This window comes from Bemisia tabaci, chromosome 1 (genome assembly GCF_918797505.1).
Source record: "Bemisia tabaci chromosome 1, PGI_BMITA_v3".
NCBI lineage: Eukaryota > Metazoa > Arthropoda > Insecta > Hemiptera > Aleyrodidae > Bemisia > Bemisia tabaci.
In genome coordinates, this window is record NC_092793.1 from 5,981,742 (window position 1) to 5,998,719 (window position 16,978).

At 38.2% G+C, this 16,978-nt stretch overlaps 1 protein-coding gene across 1 annotated transcript in view; it reads right to left on the bottom strand.

Annotated features, from left to right (window-relative positions):
* Positions 1–1,124: 1,124 nt before the first annotated feature.
* LOC109035246 (lysosomal Pro-X carboxypeptidase) overlaps positions 1,125–16,978 on the bottom strand; it is a 32,338-nt gene continuing 16,484 nt past the window's right edge. Inside the window, exons 6-9 of the mRNA XM_019048820.2 lie at positions 11,754–11,926; positions 9,988–10,155; positions 3,244–3,431; positions 1,125–1,390 (exon numbers count right to left, since the gene is read on the bottom strand). Of these exons, the coding sequence (XP_018904365.2) occupies positions 1,171–1,390; positions 3,244–3,431; positions 9,988–10,155; positions 11,754–11,926 (749 nt within the window). The 3' untranslated portion in view covers positions 1,125–1,170. The remainder of the gene's footprint in view (positions 1,391–3,243; positions 3,432–9,987; positions 10,156–11,753; positions 11,927–16,978) is intronic.

Below are 16,978 nucleotides of genomic sequence, written 5' to 3' on the forward strand. Positions count from 1 at the left end.
AACGAGCTTGTCAAAATATGTTCCTCTATTCCTCCTCTGAGTAAGTAAAATCAAAACCTGAGAATCTTTTCATCAAGTGCTTTTTTATCTTTTTTATAGGGAGAGCATAAATTCAAAACCTGGCAAGTGCCCCCAGGTGTTGCTACGATTGAGCACCAGTTTCTATAAGGTCAAAGTTCATAGAACATTTCTTCACTAAAATTTAATGAAGGGAAGTATTCAGGTCCTTTTACGCTACGGAGCAAGATGCACAATTTTAGCAATACCGGATGACACTTTCCAGATTTTGAATTTCCACTCTTCACGTATCAATGGCTAAAGGCGAAAAAGTAAAACCTCAATTGTAACGCTTAAGGTGATTCGACGGTTGTCATTTTTTGTGTCAGAGCAACGTGCGATACATCGCATCAATTCGTTCCATAATTTCAGCTACTTGTCATTCGTTTCGAATTTTGAAATCGCACTTCTATTGTCATGAGACTAAAGAATTCATGTATCTAATTTCACAAAGGAATTCAATGTATTAAAGGCGTGGGTTTTTTAGAGGAAAAATATCGCATTCGACTGCACTTTCGATATTAGTATCGAATGCTATATTTTTCTTAGTCTCCTTAGAATTCTTTAGTCTCATAATGACAACAGCAGTGCGATCTCAAAATTCAAAAAAAAATGATAAGTACCTTAAATTATGAAACGAATTGATGCGATATATCTTTCGTCGCTCTGGCAAAAAATAGCAACCGTCGAATCACCTTAAAAAACGTCCGACTCGATCTTAATCAAAGAAAACTAATTGAAATGTTTCATTGCAATTGGCTGTGATTTATTTAGAGAAAGCGATGAAAATATACAGAGAATTTCAATAGGATCTAATGGTTGGTTATCCTTGAAAACATTAAAAAACATTGAAGACTTTTATCATCGTAATCTGAAAAACGCATTTCCGATTTTTATCAATGCGTAACCGTCAATAGAAAGCGAAACATTAGTCGACGAAAACAAAATGTTTAGTGGAGCAATTTCTGTAGAGTTCCGTTGAATAATCAAAAATGGAGAATCCCACGTATAATTTGGTTGAAAAATGAGAATCCCGCATATAATTTGAAGACATTTAAGAGCACAAAACAACGAATAATAATTTTATTTATTCATTATTTTCATGTTTCAGCTTTATTTTGTTCTCTGTGCAGAGGTGCGGTAGTGCTCTTCAAGCCACGCTCTGAATATTTTTTTGTAATGTTTCCGGGCTTGCTTGACGGAGTCTGGATCGGCAGGATCAGCAGCTCTCAAATCCAGATGGTGGGCCGACTCCGGAATTATGACTGTGAAGATACTAGAGGATATGTCCTTCATAACTCCACCGCCGGACCATGGATCCAGTAAACCATTGCTGAAAAATTTAGGAGAATTATAGTGAGTTGAAGAATTGTTGAAGTTTGTCAGCTGTAGAAACTAGAGTACCTGTAAACAGGAGAGTATTGCCATCTCCGAGCCGCTCTCTGAGTGGTTCACCAGTTTCAGACTTTCATGGAGCTCCAACGTTGGACCGATGTAAACAAACCCGACCCAGAGGAACACGTATTATCGGCTGAGAAATGAATGTTAATCACACTCAAAGCTTAATTTTCGGTAAAAATATTCAGCAAAGTTCGATTTTTAATGCAGTTTGTTCAATTTTAGTTTTAAACCATGCAGATGAATACAATGAAATATTTGTAGTACTTAGTTACGTTATATTTAAATACAATTTTTTTAAAAAAAAAACTGAATTCAGAAGTTGGATTTAAAAAAAATTCTATCACACCCAAAATCACGTCTAGAACTTTGTACAAATTTTTCGCCGTCTCGTTTGTTTACATTGGACCGAACTAGGAGTGGAGGGGCTGGGATTTGTTTACACTGATCCAACTTTGGGGCTCCATGATAGCCGACCAATCAGAGAGGGGAACACTTTTTCTGTGGTAAAGGGATTGAGATGACAATACTTTCCCGTAAACACGTACTCTAGTAGAAACGGACCTAGAATATTGGCGGCTAAACTGCCAAACCGCGTATCTCATGTGTTTTAAAATCTCAGATTTTCTATTACTTTTTAAACGGAGACCAAATCAATGTCTTCCTCGAAGTTTACACAGATTTTTATAGTGCAGAGAAGACAAATTATGGAAGTTTTTAAGCATTCACTGTGAGTAACTTTCCATTTGAAAAATAAAATATGACAGGATGAGACGTCGCAAACCAAGATACGTGGTTTTGGAGTTTCAACGTCGATATGCATACTGCCGTGCCAAGGAAGAACGCGCCCGTAAGAGCCTTCAGACGTTGCCAAGTTTCCTCCGATAAAAACCGAATTTACTGAGAAAATTGTAAATATTATTTTCCAAAATTTCCAAACAATTTTGTACGCAATTCAATCTAAAATATCTGAAAATTTCAAGGTAAAATGTGCTTAAATGTTGTTAAAAATACACGTTTTATCAAGGGAGATTTGGCAACTCTTGCATGTCCATACGGCCTTCTTCCTTAGCACGGCAGCATATGCAACGAAGATGGATTTCTCCAGGAGTTTTGCAGGAACTGCTAGAGGAGTTTGGGGCGGTCCGTCATGATAGAGTGTGTCAGAGCATGGAAGTCGAAATTGACATCGTATTCAACGTAATAACCGAACATCTGGTCTGGCCACATTAAAACTGAATAAAGTCAGATGGGGAATGTCCCTGAAGAAAAAAAAAAAAAAAAAAAAAAAAAAAAAAAAAAATCTGGTCTGGTGGGATCCCACTGATATGATGACGGGAAAAAGACTACCAATTAATGGATTAGGTTCTTCCTGCAGGAGACGAAAAGGACGCCCAGGAAAAGGGTGTCGGCAGGGGATTTTGCGTGAAAAAAAAAATCAAGTATCAGCTCCCTGAAGGATTTAGGCAGGATAGAGGTTGGCGGCGGTTGGGTGTCGTACATAGCGCCAGAGCGCACTTTGAAAGGAGCCCTTAAGTATTTATGCATGCACGAAACATTGAAAGTACAAGAAAAATGGGGGGAAAATGACACAGAAAAACCTGAAAAATGGAGGGGTGTAAATTCAAAGAATCCTAAGTGTCATCGCATCGATGTCTAAGAAGTCAGAAAACAAGTTCCTCCATTCCATTGCAAATTTGTTGGTCCGTGGTATTGTATTCATTATGGCATTTGCTTTTTATCCTATAATAGTTATTATGAGCTAAAAAAATCGACAAAAAATTTTACCTGAAAATGATGTTCTTGTGATCGTTAATGTTTTTGCCTCCGTAAAGTTTTTCAATTATTCTAGGATCAGGTTTCAGCTTGTACTTATTGACGCAAGTGTCAGAATAATTCTGAAGATTCCATTCGTCTGGTTCGAACATGTCATTAACACCATCCGCACACATTGGCATCACCATTTCAGTGCATGACTGAAAAAAAAAATCATCCGGTAAGGACACTATTCATACTCATAGAATACCTATAAGTATCGAAGAACTTGGAGAAAAAGTGCAACATAAAATTTTGCGGAGGTTCGTCTTGCAGCGCAGCGCTTTCGGAAAAATGCAGCCCTCGGACAATTCACTGAAAAAAAAATCTCGGTGTATTTAGTAAGGAAAGGGTAAAATTATCAAGAATTCAGAGTTCTATTTGATCTCATTTTTTTCTTAGTAAAATTACCATTTATGGAATTGGTAATTTTACCGAGAAATCTCGGTAAAACTATTGAACTTTCTCGGTAATTTTACTGGACCTTGGTAAAAACGCCAATATTTTTTATCGACTGTGGTAGAATTACCGAGATAAAATGGCAAAGTTACCGGGAATTGATTATCAATTTTTTTTTTTTTTTTTTAGAAAAAAATTTTTTTCAAAAAAAATGATGAGTACCTTAAATTATGAAACGAATTGATGCGATATATCTTTCGTCGCTCTGGCAAAAAATAGCAACCGTCGAATCACCTTAAAAAACGTCCGACTCGATCTTAATCAAAGAAAACTAATTGAAATGTTTCATTGCAATTGGCTGTGATTTATTTAGAGAAAGCGATGAATTTTTTTTTTTTTTTTTTTTTTTTATTTATGAACAAAACTACAGAGTATTAATTGTTTTTACATTAGATTATCAATAAAAGTGGTATTCTTACCTGAAAAACAGTAAAAATACCGGTTTTTAGGTAAGCTTACCAGTCTGTCTTGGTAAAATTACCTATAATTGGTAAAAATAATGAGATGGTAAAGGTACCAACGGGCCTTGGTGAAAACGCCGAAAATTTTTTTCCAGTGTGAGGAATGCGTGTTGTAACAAACCTCCTTTCTCACTTTGTGTTTCCCGAATATGTCACGCCTGTATGATTATTTGAGCCTTTACATTCTCGCTCAGATTCCTCGAGCATTAAACCATTTTCAATTTTTTTTCATCCACAAATTTTGAAAAAGTTCGCATTTGAGTTGATATCAAGCACACACATCGGCAGTGGAACTGCGAAGACGCATATATTTCGATCTGTAACGCTGCAGACTTCTTGTCATTAATAACCTTCGTAATGGGGAAAATACTAAGCGTAATTTTTTCCCTCGTATATTCGTTACGTAGATTCGTACCTTATTGCATTTCTGTGTGAAGAATAGTTTGTGAAAATTTCAAGCAATAGTGTTTGTTAATTGAAAGGCGTGGGACGAGGCTAAGAGGTGAAGTTTTTGAAAAAATTGATTTTCATGAACTCAACTAAAACTAATTTGAAAGTATATTCTGCGAAAGATTCACGACTTAAATCCAATTTTAAAGCATCAAAAGTGAGTTAAAACTTCCTTTCCGCCATAAGGCTCCATGTGATTGCAAAAACTGCACTTATGTGCCTTGTCCTCCAAGCCCCTCAATCCTAGTTGATTAGAATATTACGCGGGCGGAGATAAACGGGATAGGCATTTTGTATCACACAGTGGATATGTAACGATAATAACGGCAGGCTTGAGGTTTCGCGATGTTGGCAGCCTAGTTTCGTGAAATTTGCCGCTTCATTTGCATATTACAAACAGCGATTGATGGTAGAACGTAGATGGCGAGAGACAAATGTTCCCCACCGCGTCGGCGTCGGTCAAGTGTGCAAGAAGCTGCTCAAACTTCCGGTGAACTTTCGAACTTGCCGATTGGAGCTCTCTGAACTTACATGAAGTACTTGGCTGTGTCCACAAACTCGCGAGTAAACACGCTGATTGATGTTTTTCCTCGGACTCGAGGCAGTGGACCTATGGAACCAGAGTCGGTGTTGCTTCATGCCCCTGTTTAAATCATTGCATCTGTACCACGGTCTTAAAGCGCATAGTAGGAGAGGCTAAATTTTCAAAATGTAGTTTTCCTCAAAATTTCACCGAATTAATTTAAATGAACCAGAGTTGTCCACTAAAACAGCAGAATTCGTCTTGTTTGCAGAATAGGAGGGCTATTGAAGGATACCAAGTGCTCAAAAATTAAGGTGATTCCACGGTTGCCATCTTTGGTGTTAGAGGGACGTGCGATGCATCGCATCAATTTGTTCCATAATTTCAGCTATACCTGTCATTTTTTTCTAATTTTGAGATCGCACTTCAGTTGTCATGAGACTAAAAAATTCAGGTACCAAATTTGACAAAGACATTTAATGTAATAAAGGCAGGGTTTTTTAGAGGAAAAATATCGCATTCGAGTGCAGTTTCGATATCAGTGTTGAATGCGATATTTTTCCTCTGAAAAAACCCTGTCTTTAAAACGTTGACTTTCTTTGTCATATTTGGTATATGAATGCTTTAGTCTCATGACAACAGAGGTGCGATCTCAAAATTAGGAAAAAATGACACGTAGCTGAAATTATGGAACGAATTGATGCGACATATCGCACGTCGCTCTGACACAAAAAAATGGCAACCGTCGAATCACCTTAATATTATTTCCAACAAAAAAGCAGTACGTCCACAATATCCATTGAGAGAGCCATACTTACTGCTGTCAAGATTTTTCGGTTTTCGGCTACTCGTAAAGCGAAAACAAAAGTTGAGCTATTAGTCGACTTTACAAATATAGGCTTTAATGAAAAACAAGCAGGAAGCTCCAACGCATTGGCGTCGGAGAGCGGCTCTGGGGGCAGTAGTTGTAGTCAAGAATGAGGGCCTAGACACATTTTGTCATTGATGTACAATCCGACAACTGTCGATTCATGTTTTGTAACTTAGCAGATTTACGTAGCCGGTGTATAAATGTGTATTGGGCTTTGATATGGCGAATACATGGCATTATCACTTGTTGTATACTTTTAATTTTGAAAGCTCTTTGGAGGTCCGCTTCCTAAAAAATCTCTGGTTGATAAGTCGTTTAGCGAGGCTGCAAAAAATTTGCATTTTTATATCTGAAAGTGTAGGTATTGGTTTTTTGTATAATTGTTTTTTTGGATTGCTGGAAAAGTAACGCATACTTCTATAATTTAGGACTGAGTCAGGGAAATATAAGGTTCGTTAAATAGTAAATATTCCTAGTACCGTGTGACACTATTGTTAACGAAAAGTTTTTGCAACTTGTCAAAGAGGTTGTTGAATGATCTTCGAATAACTTTTGATGAGCTAGAGGTAATGGTTCTATCTGCAGCTCGTGGACTTCTGTACGATATTGTCCAGAATCATCTAAATTTTCAAAAAGTGTCCGCTTGTTCGATACCCAATTTGCTCATTCATGCATACAAGGAGAAGCGCATGAAAGCTTTAGCAGACATTTTGGAGATGAATCAAGAATTAGATGAAGAATTTATGACTTAAATCACGGCACCTTAATCACGGGATGACCTTAATTACGGCAACTATTTATTGTCCATGAGATGCAGATGGTTCCATTTCCCTAGCTCATCAAAAGGTATTCGAAGATCAATTTCATCAGCCACCCGTACGAACCACGTTTCTAGTGACCCGTACTTGCTTCGCACGTATGAAACATACAATCAGAGAAAACAGAATTCATCTTACAATAATCAATAATCAGTAGGACATGAATCGTTGCGATGTATAATACGACATTATAATGCGGCATTACTATTGTAATTCATTTTAATGTTTAGGGGCATTATAAATCATTATTGCCACGTCGGAATGAAATGTTGTAGACTGAATTGAAAAGCATGTTGGCAAAATTTATTATAAAAATAGTATAACATGTAGGTACATAACATAAAGGTAATACAAATTAAATGATTAGAGCGTGTATATTTCATTACATTATAGGTATATTACAATCATTTTTGTCATTGTTGGAAATTTTGATAGTTTGAATTTTGATAGTTGATAGTTGATAGTTTGAGAGTTGAAAATTTGGTTATTTTATTTAGTTAAGGTGATTCGATAGACGCCATATTTTGTGTCAGAATGGCATGCGACATATCCCATCAATTGGTTCCATTTTTTCATTTACTCATCATTTTTCTCCAATTTTAAGTTTCGCAATTCTGTTTTCAGGAGACTAAAGCACTCACTTATCAATTTGTATATTTATATTGAGTTAAGGGTAGAGACGTATTCCTCACCGGAATTGAGGAATGGAGGTGTTACAGTAAGTCCGGCATTAGGTTCCATTTCGACATCAGCGACGATCAACGCTACGATACTGGAAGCCAGTCTTCCGATATTAAATCCCTAGCGGGGAAGAAAAAAAATGCCTAGATTTCGCTAAAAATCCCTAAATCCCCAGATTTGCTCAAATATACTTAAAAAATCCCTAGATTTTGCAAAAAGCGCCATTTTTTTATGAAGAATCATGATGTCATTCGATGTAGCGATTTGCAATATTTAAATCTGATTGGCTCGTTTGAATTTTGGCGCTCTCTGAAAGCAGTGCTAATCCAGACCAATAAAATGAAAGAATATTAGTTGATTTCTTATTATTAACAGGTTGAATGCAGTTGAATGTCAAGTACATCGAAGGACGCAATCGTTTTAATTTCCGGCTTATTTGCGGGGAAAATAGTGTTGCCAAAAAGGCCTACAAAATATAGATGAAAAAATGTTTTCGATTGTCGAAGCTAGAATTGAGGTTAAAAAGTTGATTTTTGGTAACTTTACCTCATCAAAAAAAAATCCCTAGATTTCCTGAAAAATCCCTAAATCCCTGGAAATTCCGGAAAATCCCTAAATCTAGGAATAAACTCTTAGACATCGGATGGCTGTTGGAAGCATTAGAGTCAACATTTGAAACGCTGCTGCAGAATTTGCCGGGAGTATAATCGAGTGTTGAAAGTCAGTAGAATTGAACAATGTAATAATTGCTTTCCGAAATAAGCGTTATAATAAAAAAACAACGAATCTGAACTGTTAATACTGGAACACACCTTCTGTAAATGTACCTTGCGAGAGATAAGTAAAAAAATAGATGTACTGGAGGAGAAGTGCTTCTCCACAGAGTTTGAAGAAGGAAAAAAAATGCCCAAATTTACTTACTTCAGCATTTTCGGCAAAATCACTGCAATTTCCGAACCTTTTTCTGGCCAGGGGCCAAAATTAAATGATTATGAAGGGCCACTTAGATGTTGTAGATAAAAATAGGACTGTTGAAAAAGTCGCCGTTTTCAATAAATATGTACCCGGAATGGAAGACATCTAGGGGAAAATTGTTACGATTTTCCGATGCAAATATTTTCCTACAATCTATTTTCCTGCGTTTTGGGATTATACGTACTAAGCAGGCTAAGGGCCCGTTCGCCAAAACTAATCGGAACTGTATGAATGAATTGCTCCTTTTAAAAATCAAAACAATATCGAATTGCGATATATTACACAGTTAAGATAGGGCTATGTCCTGTCGTAAGCGGCGACATAAAGTCGATATCATTTCAATAATCGCCCCAATGGCCACGATAGTTGTTAGACGTTTACGGTTTCCCTGGTAACCTTTGTTTGCTATCAGCTGATATCGAGTAAATGACTAGGAAGCTCCAACCCAGTGGTTAAAGCTTCCTTAACCGCGAAAACTTTAAAATTCAAATTTTCAAATTTTGAACGTAAAGTACATTTTTTCCATCACGAGATAAAAGCACAAACAAGTTTTGAATTGTTGACTGTATCACCATGATTCCAAAAATACAATACACAACATAGCATTGACTAACAATAAAACAGTATGCAATAAAATAAAGTCATGACAAGGAACATAGCCGAAAATGGCGCCGATTCCCATCAACCAACGCGCGGTCTCTACAATGTAACATGCTGCATTGATACTCCCCAGCTGGGACCGTCCGGAATAGCAGCTCTAGTGCAAGCACCAGAGCCGCTAAAACGACGCAGAGGAGGATTTTTTTTTTATTAAAGCATGGCCTGAGTCGCAATTATTGCATATATTTGTAAAGTCCGCTCATAGCTCAACTTTTGTTTTCGCTTACTGCTGTCTTGTGCAAAATATTACCCTTTCTGCTGATGACGACTCATTTTTTTTTTTTTTTTTTTTTTTTTTCTTCAGGGACATTCCCCATCTGACTTTATTCAGTTTTAATGTGATACAAAATAAATGAGTGTGCATATAATAATTGTTTACATGGTGTTGATAAAATTATTTACATTTGAATAGGACGGAAATTATCGGTAGATATCTCTATCGCCCTTGTTAGATGACGACTCATTTTGAGATTTACTGTTTATTTTTCGATAGAGTAACCAAGCAAGCATGTTAAGGATTGCGTATATAGCCGCCTCATGGGCAATACTCAATTCCTTTATTTTATATTCCACAGCAGAATTTATCAATGCTTGACCATGCAAACAATTAATTGTATAGACACAGTCTTGTGGGTGATTTTTGAAAATTTTACGAAAAACTTATGATTAATTCAATTTTTCACTTGGTCCATTATCTGAAAACTTAATTTTGGACCCTCTGCTCGCATTGTAACACAGCAGTGCAGGAATTATTGTCCCTCTTCGAGGATTTATATTTTTTAATGTGAAATACGGATACAGAAAATATACTTAACGTACTTGGATATCCCAACCGGAATAACTGAGGCCAGCTGTATTATCATCTAGATCAACGTCTAAGCACTTCGTTTGCCCGGTGTAATTCGAGTAAACCGAGATGCCGCGGAAAAGTTTGTCCAAAAGCTCTAAATCTGGCACTGATGAGTCGTTCATATAACTGCACACAGCCTGAAAGCAGCAAAAAAATAATTTAATTATAAGGGTAGAGACTTAGAGAAACACGTGACGTGGATGAACAACGGGGGGAAAGAGACACACATTTTATAGGAAACACATCCATGTGGTAGTGATTTCGATAAGTTGTGATTAGAGCGGAGAACGCACCGCGAATTTATCAACGTCGATTTATTGCAATAGTATTCGATGAAAAATTGCGATAAATTGAGATTTCATCTCATAAACTTGCAATAAAATCGCGATTTTATCGAGGGCGTTTTATCGCAATACCATCGATCAAAAAATTGTGATAAATTGAGATAGAATTTCGATTTTATTGGAAGCAATTTTACATAGATAAAATTGCGACAAGATTGAAGATGATCGCTAAGATGTTGACTATTCTAGTGATTTTGTCGCGGAGAAATTCGTCAAAAATCGCAATTTAATTTCTAAATATTGAGATTTTTCCGTTGAAAAATGCTATTTGGGTAGAGCTTACTGAGATGATAATTTTCCGAAAATTCCCCAAAATTCGCTACATGGTTCGGTAGTCTTCTTGGTTATATTTTTGGCAAATTGAAATGTTGTGTAGGGCTGTCGCAAGAACGATTTCGTCAACGGCGCAAAAGCAAATTTACCCCTCCTCCGTTCAAAAACTTAGATGTGGCTGATCTTATTTATTAATTTTCACACATTTTGCCAGTTGGTCCTCTTTCTTACTTTCCCAGCATCTAAAAACTGCAGACAAAAATTTTGGAGGGAATAATGACTATCACATTTGTATTGCCCAAAACTTGCGAGTCTTTGATATCATCGCATTTCGGTCTGATTCCCATGAAAATCCTCCTCAAAAAAGTCTTATAATAGAGAGAGGAGAGGATGCCGTGAGGAATTTTGGTGCCCCTCATTGGCGGATCAAGCAAATTGGCAACATCGTCTTTTTCCCATTTAAACTTATGGAAATGTATCGATTCTTGGAGAGGCCAGGTGTTTCGACAAGAATCGATTATTTAGCAAAGGTTTAAACGGAAGTAATCCGGTGTTGCCAAATTGTTGGATCCGCCTCTGGTGCCCCTGGAGTCGGGACCCCACGGAGTAACTTACTTTTTTAGCCTCTCACGATGGGCCTGTCGACAAAAAACTATTTCACTGTCAACGAGATAAAAGCGATGCCGCAATCAGACGCTGAATTTAGCAGCCGAATGTGGAAGTCAACAGTCATCGCCCAACGGCTGAACTTTGGCAAATTCGAGTTATTTTCATCCAGATGTGTATTAAATCTACTCGAATTGTTCAGACAAATTCAAAATTGGTCCGATGGTTGCTGAGAATCGTTGCTGAATTTTGCGCGTCACGCGCAAAATTCAGCCATCGGGCCGATGACTTCCACATCATTCAAGCCACATTCAGCTCCCACATTCAGCGTGTGATTGCGGTGTGACTTGGAATGGTTAACTAAGGACCTAAAAGGGAATTATCCCGTTCTCGTTTCCCGGAGATAATCCTTGGATAGTCCCAACCTTTTCAGATTTGAGTCACAAGAGTCCGCGAGGCGCCCCCTGGGGGCTATGGCAGCGTAACCGCCCCTAGTATAAAATTGCACTTACCTTCACGGGCCAGGCAGGTACCGGGGCGAGGAAATTCGTAGGGTACGGATAGTTTATCATAGCCAAATCAAAACAAGCTTCATTGATGTATGCCTTGAAAGTTTCTACATCCTTCGTGTTATTCAACTCTTTACACAGATTCCAGCTCTTAGAAAGCAAGCGCCTTCCATCCTCTGCAAAAAACATCAGTGATCCAAATTATTTCCCTGAATCTTCATCAGGCTCAGTTATACAGGGTGATCCATAAGTTCCACAGAACCTCCATACTGCCATGCTAAGGAAAAATGCCGTATGAACCTTTATGCGTTGCCAAATTTCCTTTGCTGAAACACGACTTTCTCCGTAAACTTATGAGCATTTTCCTTCCAATTTTTCAGATAATTTTGTTTGTAATTTTAACTGAAGTTCCGGAAAATGTCAAGGACAAATTGTCATCGCATTTCTCAAAAATAAACATTTTATCGAAGAAAATTAGGCAACTCTCGAATGTTCATACGGCGTTTTTCCATAGCACGGTAGTATAACCCCCAAGATTCTCGCCCTCTTTCAAGATGGTCCTTTCTAAATTTTGGGGGTCCCCGAAAGTTGCTTTCTTCAACCTTGGAACACTCTTAAAATTTCATGTCTCTATCTCAATTTGTTCAAAAGTTACGGCGGTGACACGCGGTGCTGGTGATGTGGATCTTTTGGATCACTCTGTGAGAGTGAGCAAGTGGATGAAGTTGGAATTGAACAATTTCCTTTCAGGTCCTCTCTTCAAAATTTCTATTAAGTAATCATAATCCAGACAAAAATATTAAAAATCAGCTCTTGCCTCAGATATCAGCGTACAACGTCGATAAGGATCAAAAAATGAGAGAGTTGGAGGACAAGGCGCATAAGTGCAGGTTTTGTTATGAATCTTCAATTATCATAACTGTGGACCACCGATTCATCTAAAAAGTTCCTAGTTAAAACTTGAGGTTGTTATATGGAGTAGCCACTTAGCTAATTATTCAGCCTCATCTCTGAGTAGACGGTTTGACTAATATTTTACAGAACAGGTTCAATTCGAATATCCCCATTGCAGCCTCGACATTGAGAGGTTTTTTATTTAGTTTTTGTTCATTTACGAGTATTTTACTTAATTTTTCATTTGTTTGTGTTCATTGAGTGTACAGTTTCCATAAAAAAAACCGGTGGCTCGTGGTACCGTGTATTTTTTTACCTTGCACGTCGAAAACGAGACTTGAGTTTTTTGGGTCTGCCTGCGGTACAGTAGTCACTTTTGAAAATCCTAAGTCGGGGGGAATCTGCGTTTAAATTTAGAAAGAAGCTAATGGAGATGTTGAATGTGTCAGGAATAACTATTGATTCTGATGTAAAAGTTCGCGAAAAACACGATTGTCCCAATGATTTTCTCTGATTTTAACTCTCGAGCTCAAAAACGCTCTCAAAGTTGAGGCTGAAATGGAGTGGATACCTATCCCACGCTAACCGAAGAGTCCACCTCTACATCAAGACAAACTCTACATGCAAAGATAGGGAGCAAATACATCGGCAGGGTTGCCGTGATTTTAGTTTTAGAGTCCCCAAATAAAGTGGCCGTCAGTGTATTTGCTCCCTATCTTTGCATGGAGAGTTTGTCTTGATGTACAGGTTGATTCTCAGGATAGCGTGGGATATCCCCTCCATTACAGCCTCAACTTTGAGAGCTTTTTTGAGCTTGGGAGTTGATTTTAGGAAAAACCAATGGCACTATCATGTTTCTCGCGAACTTTTACATAGATATCAATAGTCAAATCGCAAATTCCTCACACATGCAACATCTCCATTCGGGCTCTGTGTTTGATTTTGGTTGAAGCTCTTCAGCTCAGTTGGTGAACTGGCGATAAATCTACTGTGACGTTATGGCAACCTCGGGCTCCTACACCAAAACATTCCCTCGTGCAGGATTTTGGAAATTAATATCCAGGATTTGCATTGTTACAAAGCCGCGAGGCGTGATAAGAAGATGAAATCATACAGATATTTGCGGTCTCAACTCGGGAACTTCCGTCGGTGGCAAGGCGTGAATAATCGGCTATAAATGCTTCCCCATTTAAGGCTTTGGTAAAGGATCGATTATTAAGGTATACTCCGCTAATCGACTCTTTTCCGTTGGTTTAATTAGCAGATCAATCGATGTATCGCAAAATGTGCTAAAATTGAGAGCATTTTCGTTTCTGATCGTTGAAAGTTGCAAATTGATGATGCTCACCATCAAGCGTTGGAAAAACCACACCTCGCCTCGTTATGCAGTTTACGAGATTGGAATTAGGAGATATAGAGGATAGAGTGGTAGGTGCGCTTTTCCACCAACAATCAAAAGAAAATCAATAGAGCTGCTATCAAGCCGTAACTGTTGGAGCCTTAATTCAAAATCGTTCAAATCGTTAAGTGCGGAACCAAGTATCTCCGTTTGCGACGTTGCAGATTTCTTATCATATTTCATTATTTTCGGAAAGCTATTGTACATAACGTTTTAAAAACTTCCTTGATTTTTCTTCTGTGTTAACGGGATATTCTGCATAAATTGCAAGTTACCAAGTTGGCTTTTTTCTATTCGAAAAAATAAAATAGGACTGGAAATTTTGACATTGAAAATACATTCAATTATATCAGTGCTCCAGAGTCAAAAGATACCTGACTCTATTTTAGTTATTCCGAGATATCAAGGAAAACCCGTGCGTCGGCCAAATTGATTCCAATGTCGCAATTATTGAAATTCTGTATATCTCATAACCGGCGTAAAATTGAGCTACCAAATTGTTCACACTGACGGAAAAGTTATTGGAGATTCCCAAAATGACTTTAACTAGATTTGTTCAAAAATGTGAGAAGAAACTAATCGAACCCCCTTCGATTTTTCAGAAGGAGAGTCAGAATTAATTTCAGGGTTTAATATTGAATATAGAAGAACTAGATTTATAATGCTCTTCCTTTCAGAATATTGTAGTATTTTAATTATGAGATTATTGGATTATTAGGGACCTTTTGCTCTCGAGGACTGATATGTGTATGTTACGGGTAATCTAGTCAAACCGGGTAATGTCGGCAATAATTGACATTACCCAGGCCGTTTTGGTTAGGTTAGGTTAGGTTAGGTTAGGTCAGGTTAGGTTAGGTTATAATACCCGCCATCCCACCCCTCAGTCGTCAGGGAGGGCCGCAGACGGGACCGGCTGGACCTAACCTAACCTAACCTAACCTAACCTAACCTAACCTAACCTAACCTAACCTAACCTAACCTAATCTAACCAAAACGGCTAACCATTACCCGGGTAATGTCGACATTACCCGGTTTGACTAGATTACCCGTAACATATATATCTAAGGACGCTATTTCAGCAAAATGGATTGATGAGGTATTAACTCCACTTCTGGTTGTGTAATGGACAATTTTTGAAATTTATTGTATCCTTATTGACGCCAGGCAGCTGAGCAACTGGACTTTTTACACACTTAAAACTCTTATTGCGGCTGTAACAAAAATTCCAATAACTCTGACTCATCGTCAGACAGGGGCCCGCACAATAATTGATCGCGGAGGTAATTAAATTTTATGACCTCGTGGTTAGCCAAATCACCAAATGTATCGGTAAAAATCGAGGGAAGTTATAATTCATAATAAATCCGTGGATGCCGTTTCGTTCCATGCTCCTGAGAATTCCGCGAGACTAAAACGATGCGATTGGAAGTTTGGAGCAGCTCCCAACGTTATTACAGTAAAGTCGGAAGACAATATTTCTTCCCGACCATTTGCAGAATCAACTTAGGCTCCATTGTCCTCCTCCCCTCGCCCCTCGTCGCTCCTCCCCGGCGAAAATGCATGCCCCTCCTCCTCGTCTATCATTTTACCCATTGTGCCTCATATTCGGGGAGAGCAAGAAGATAAAACTGAATTCATGTGCTGTCATCAATGCCAGGTGACAAAAGCTCCCTCTGGCGGGGAATCGCAAAATTTATTCTTTCCTCCACTCGCTTCATCGCAAAATTCCCACCGTCCCGCTCCGCAGGAATTTTGCGATGAGCTCTCTGAATTATGAGGATCTCAAAAACAGATTCTTTTTGTATTCCTTCTTCCTTCTATTTTCACTCATTTTCAAATTCATTTCTCCTTATTTACTTAATTTTTAGGTAGATGTCTTCAGCTCATCCTTTCATTAAATTTACTAATCTTCGTATACTCATATATCATTTACGAAAAAAGTTGCTGCTCAAACGAAGGAGGTGCTAATAGACTGTGTGCAAAGGCGAGGCGTCAATGATCTACATAGTTATGGTAAATAATCAATTATTAGGGTGTTCGTTGCAAACACCCTGTTCATAGATCTTTTTCAATGGGTTTAAATAGCAGATCAATCGATATATCCCAAAGCACGCCACGCCACTGACTGTGTGATGATACCTACATGATATGATATCACTCTATCTGCTTTTCTCTCCACATAGCAGTGACGAGGTGTGAATAATCGATTATCGATACTCCCCGTTTGAGGCTATGGGAGAGAATCGATTATGAAGTTGTTCGTTGCGAACACCCTTTTACCGATCCTTCGCTATAGGTTTAAATGGCAGATCGATCGATTTATCGCAAAACACGCCACGCCCCTGCCACACAAAGATGTGTCAAATGCACGCTTAAGGATGTGAAGTCTTCAACGAGTAGAGTCGAATAAGAATTTGAGATCTTTCACCAATTTTTCGTTGAAAAGATTCGGTTTCGGATTAGCACTGGAATGTTGAATCAATATTTTTACTTTTTCCGGCGTCTCTGCTGTCTGATTTTCCTCTTTCTCTTTTTTGTGAGAGGGCAAATGAAAAATATCTATATCCTTTGTCAGATCTATTTATGCATGGCCTCCTTGTGTGGGGTAGCAATGAATATGAATCATCTAATTTTTTGAAAAATGAAAACTTGCTCCAACCCGCAATGCAAGGCATTGAAAGGTCCACTTCTTGGGGCCGTCCGTACGTCACCGAAGTAGGGGGGGAAGGGGGCCATGACAAGCTTTCCTGAAGGTAAAAAGGCTGGAAAAAGTTGCTTAAAATTTGACTTCATCTACTGATTTTCATTGATTTTCTGCGTTTTCTCCCAAAAAAGGGGGGATACGCTAGGGATGACTTAATTTTTTTTTTTTTTTTTTTGGGGGGGGGGGGGTCTAGCAGTGGGTCAGTGACGGTTGGATACGGTGAAGGAGGGA